The 4,551-nt window shown below is 45.1% G+C and overlaps 1 protein-coding gene across 1 annotated transcript; it reads right to left on the reverse strand.

The window, feature by feature from the left end:
- Window positions 1-289: 289 nt before the first annotated feature.
- On the reverse strand, window positions 290-3,386 carry LOC119301205 (uncharacterized protein At3g52155, chloroplastic-like). The gene is made up of 5 exons (XM_037578131.1): window positions 2,964-3,386; window positions 2,270-2,369; window positions 1,531-1,710; window positions 1,266-1,383; window positions 290-505 (listed from the first exon to the last, which is right to left on the reverse strand). The coding sequence occupies exons 1-5, from the start codon at window positions 3,229-3,231 to the stop codon at window positions 449-451; spliced, it is 723 nt and encodes a 240-aa protein (XP_037434028.1). The 5' UTR covers window positions 3,232-3,386; the 3' UTR covers window positions 290-448.
- Window positions 3,387-4,551: the final 1,165 nt, after the last annotated feature.

Consider the following 4,551-nt stretch of genomic DNA (forward strand, 5'->3'; position numbering starts at 1 on the left):
TCCACGGACAGATGGCAGAGCAAATTTGTGGCTCAGCGTTTGGAGATGTCCTTAGCACGACAACTTCCCAACTGTTTATTACAACAAGTTTGGTCCGGCTTCAACGAGGGAGGAACGATGACGGCGACGCGCCTCCAGCTCTCTAAAGTGCTTGTAGTCATCGCTAGGTGGTCTGCAGACATTGATTTTTTTAGTTTTTTTATGTTCTTTGTACTACCATGGCATGGATAGAACGGAAGTTTCCTCAGGAAAAAAAGAAAGAAAAGCCCTGGGCGAGAGCGACGTGGTCTTTTTTTTTAGTCTTGTCAGGTTTGGTGAAATGCATTGATCTCATCTATCTATGCACATCAATAACTTCAACAACATTCAATCATAGCTACACGAGGCAAAATGAGAACAAAAATACTACGAAAATTGCATCTAGCTTTAGCTACAATGTTTAATCACTTTATGGCTTTACAATGCCATGAAGCTTCCACCCCCCAAGGCCAGCCTGCGAAAAAGCCTGCATATCATGACGATAGAAAATCGGTCAAATTTCTGCCAATTTATCTGCATTTTTATTTCATGAAAAATGGTGCACTATGAAGCTATACATCATTTTGTTTGATGGAGAAGAGTATAATGAACCCACATCATGACCAATACAGCATGAAACTGGTCATTGTTTCTAAAATACTTCAGATATGGTGATAATACTTGACCATTTCAATTAGCCACATGGTGATTTGATTTCCCATTGAACATGAACATGAACTAATATACTTTTCAAAGAAAAAACACAAGCATTTTCAGAAATTCTTTGTACTGCCAAAAGCTTTTATATTTTCCTGAGTAGTCTCATTCAGGTATCCTTCAAACAGACAGTAACATTAGTCATACTTGGCTTTCTAAATTGCCTTTAATGTGTGCTTTTCACATGACTCACAAAAACAAGTACTCCCTCCGTAAACTAATATAAGAGCGTTTAGATCACTACTTTGGTGATCTAAATGCTCTTATATTAGTTTACAGAGGGAGTACTGCAGAATTAAAGGATCCGCCTAGCTGAAAATCACCAGTGAATAGTCTGCTTGCATCATTTAAAATTCCACATTAGCTAAAAATCAGCAACTGTATAGGAAAAATATAGGATTAGGAGTAATTTATACATTTGCACAATCAGTTTTTGGATTGGCATTGTTGGCAACCATGATGATGGTAGGCACATCGCAGTACTATCAAGGGGTTAAAAAGAGAAGCACAGGCATCAGAATAATACTAACCTCAACCCATGATTTCCCAGCAGCTTCTAGCAATGCAGCATTACACGTCTTGAGCACCACGGAATCACCAGAAAACATAGAGGCTGCTTCTTCCCATCCTTTATTATGTCCCATGCACCTGAAATTTTATTCTACAAAAGCATCAAAAACAGGCCTAGCAACTCTCAGAGATATCATGCACAGGTGCTTAGAAGGAAGTGACTATGTAGTCTGAGCATACTTCGGAGAACATAGCATAATGAAGAATAAATAATAGCAGACTCACATCACCGTTAGTATCTCATCAGTTGAATATTCACAAATTGCCTTTTGCAAGTGCTCGGCAGTTTGACCATCCATTGCAGCAATCGAGTAGAAACTTGGGATGAAATGCACAAGTGCTTGAGACAATCCTTGAACATGCTCTTGCATGATCTGAAGAGTTTCCTTTGTACGAGTTGCATCACTGTGTTCACAAACAGTTTAGGAAGGTATGAATGGCATGACATGCTCCATTAAGGCACATATGAGTAAATCAAAGTAGGTGATTTTACGTCACCTTCAAAGACATAGCTTACAATTTGGCATTTTCAAATGAAAGTATCTCTCGGTCTCTCCAAAGTCAAATAGCACAAAAAGATGAAACTAAAGAATAGAAAAGTAACCCCTTGTAATATGTTCATTTTGATGTAATATATGTCATTATCCACTGCTTATCTAAGTGAATCACGGAGAAACAACATTTACACTTGTGGCTTGAATACATGATTTCAGACCCCATTTAGAAATTAGAACCCAAAAATTTCCCTATCCCAATGGGAAAGAACTGGTTAATGTGAAAGTCCAGCATTCTAATGGGACCTCCTCAGTTTCAGTTTTCTAAAACTGCTTGACCCACCCACACAATTAGTAACAAATACGAGGGCAACCAAATTGGACCTTGAAGTGCTCCTACATTACACGCCTACTGCTGTCGTTAAACCCTATTCTGTGTACACATTGTTCTGCACAAGATAAGGATGTACCTGCATAGGATAAGCTCAGGTATCCATCCCATTTGATGGAATTTATCAGAAACGCTTATTGCATCAGCTCTTCCAGCTTTGCTCAGTGGCCTGTCATGATCTGTCATTGATGGCAATATGAGATGTTGTTTTCAAGAATGAAGCAAAAGGCCAGCGACCACAAAGAAGGAATGCATCTAGGTTTCTTGTAGCACTGCAGCTAAACAAGAGTACAACAGTATCATGTGAAAAGTAAAGAGAAGAACTAAATTAAATTACAGATTAAAATTGTATAATGGCACATAGAACCAGACTAAAATGCTGACCGAAGTCTGTCGCATAAAAACACGCTGACCCCGTTTAATGTTCTTGATCCCTGATTTCTCATTTGGTGCTCGACGTCCAACTAATTTACGAAACCCCTTATTCATAATATCATGAATTTTAACCTGACATTTTAACTCAAGTATAACAGACTACAAGTTTAGTGTATCGTAATAGTCCCAGTGTTACAATTCCATTCCATAACCTCTACGACACCCAAACTCCCAAAGCACCAATGATGTTACCCAATGTGAGAGTTAATTGATAGTACCCCCAAAGTATTGGGAGCTCAAGCGCCCAGGCAACTCTTTGAACGGAAAAGTCGTCAAAGAAGCTGCACCTACACTCTTTGAACGATTCTGCCTGCCACGTACGATATGTATATATATACCTCTGGTGAAGCGTTCCCCAACCGCGCTGTCCCCGTGGCGGAGGAGGATGAGGCGGCGTCGCGGCGTGGCGGAGGCCGAGTCGGAGGAGCCCGGCTCGGCGGCGGGGGCCGGGGCGTCGACGACGGTGGTGGTGGAGACGGAGACGGAGCGGGCGACGGCGGCCGCGGAGGGAGGGAGGCGGCAGGCCGCGGAGGAAGCGTAGAGGAGGAGGCGAGGAGCCGTGGCGGAGGAAGGAGGCGACAGTAGCCGAGGAGGAGCTCTCATCATCTGCCGCTGTTGTCGCTGAGCTGAGCTGATTTGGTTACATGGGATGGAGAAGGGAGAGCGGAACGGATGGATAGAAGGAACAGGCAAGGACGATGGCGTGGTTGCTGATGAGTGATGACGGGCTTGCGAACTCTGGCCAAGATGCTGTGACCTCTGTTCTTTTCCTGACTGGTGAGCGACAGACCAATATTTCTTCGGTGAGTGACACAACAATATTTCTATTTCCAGGGTACAGAAACTCGTTTGGTAGCCCTTTTTTTTTTTAGGGACCTCGTTTGGTAGTCTCACCAGGCCCAACAGACATTTGGTTGCTTCCACTGTATGCGTTTCCTAGGTCACACAAACTTTAAAGCAGTCCCGAACTTTCACACCACACCCTCCACCTCTCTCCCTCACCACCCTTATGGTTTCTCTCACGACCAACCCTCAACTATGCAGCCCCACTTTCATCCCCGTGAAAGATCAACTCGGCGACATGGTAAGAACGCCGCCTCAAACAGGAGGCAAAGGAGGTGGCTACGCTCAAAAAGAAGGGCGGCGGGGGCGGTCGTCGTGGCGGCGAACATGAAGGGGGCGCGTGGTGCAGGGCGGGGCCTGGGACGCGGGGCACCGCCACTGTCTTCGTCCGTAAAGATGTCGTCCTAGACGGATCAATAGATGCCTCCATACTTCTACGCCACCCAACAGTTCGGCAGGTAGCCCCCGACATCTGTCGCCGGGCACATGCCTTATTGCCTCGATGTCAATGCGACGCGGCTCCTTTTCTCCGCATCTACATTGCTGAAGCTTACCTGAATGCGGACGACAAGCGTGGAGCAGCTCAGCGCCCGCTCTCTGTTTGCCAGTATGTCTCAACCGGGCAAGCCGGCGTATGACGACGCAAACAGAGAGATGTTTGAGATGATCCATAACGGAGGCGGAGGCTGCTACGAGGGCGGGTAGGTGGATGACTCAGAGTCCACTCAGCCGGGCACGTACACTCAGTCGGGCACGCAGTCGGGTAAGTACACAGTCTAGCACGCAGCCAGACACGGACACCCAGTAGCCGGATTCGTACATCGGCCAGCAGGAGCAGTAGGAGGATTGCGACGATGACCTTGAATCGGATGAATTTGCGGCCAATCCAAAGAAGAAAGATATAGGAGAAAACTTCAACATGAGGGAGAACAAGTTGTTGTGCGCTTTGTGGTTGATCACTAGCATCGATCCGATCCATGGCACGAAGTAAAAGGACACAACATTTGGGCCAACATGTTTTTTTAACCTGATGACAGTTTTTCATTACCAAGTGGACAAGGTTACGTAATTACAATATGGATG

This window comes from Triticum dicoccoides, chromosome 5A, assembly GCF_002162155.2.
Source record: "Triticum dicoccoides isolate Atlit2015 ecotype Zavitan chromosome 5A, WEW_v2.0, whole genome shotgun sequence".
Lineage (NCBI taxonomy): Eukaryota > Viridiplantae > Streptophyta > Magnoliopsida > Poales > Poaceae > Triticum > Triticum dicoccoides.

What these genes read in the sequence shown, in the direction of transcription:
- LOC119301205 (XM_037578131.1), bottom strand. Translation starts at nt 3,231, where the DNA reads ATGATGAGAGCTCCTCCTCGGCTACTGTCGCCTCCTTCCTCCGCCACG. An exon ending in CCTGAGCTTATCCTATGCAG is followed by an intron (nt 1,711 to 2,269) that starts GTACATCCTTAT and finishes TTGTGAACACAG; the next exon opens with TGATGCAACTCGTACAAAGG. An exon ending in GATGAGATACTAACGGTGAT is followed by an intron (nt 1,384 to 1,530) that starts GTGAGTCTGCTA and finishes ATAAAATTTCAG; the next exon opens with GTGCATGGGACATAATAAAG.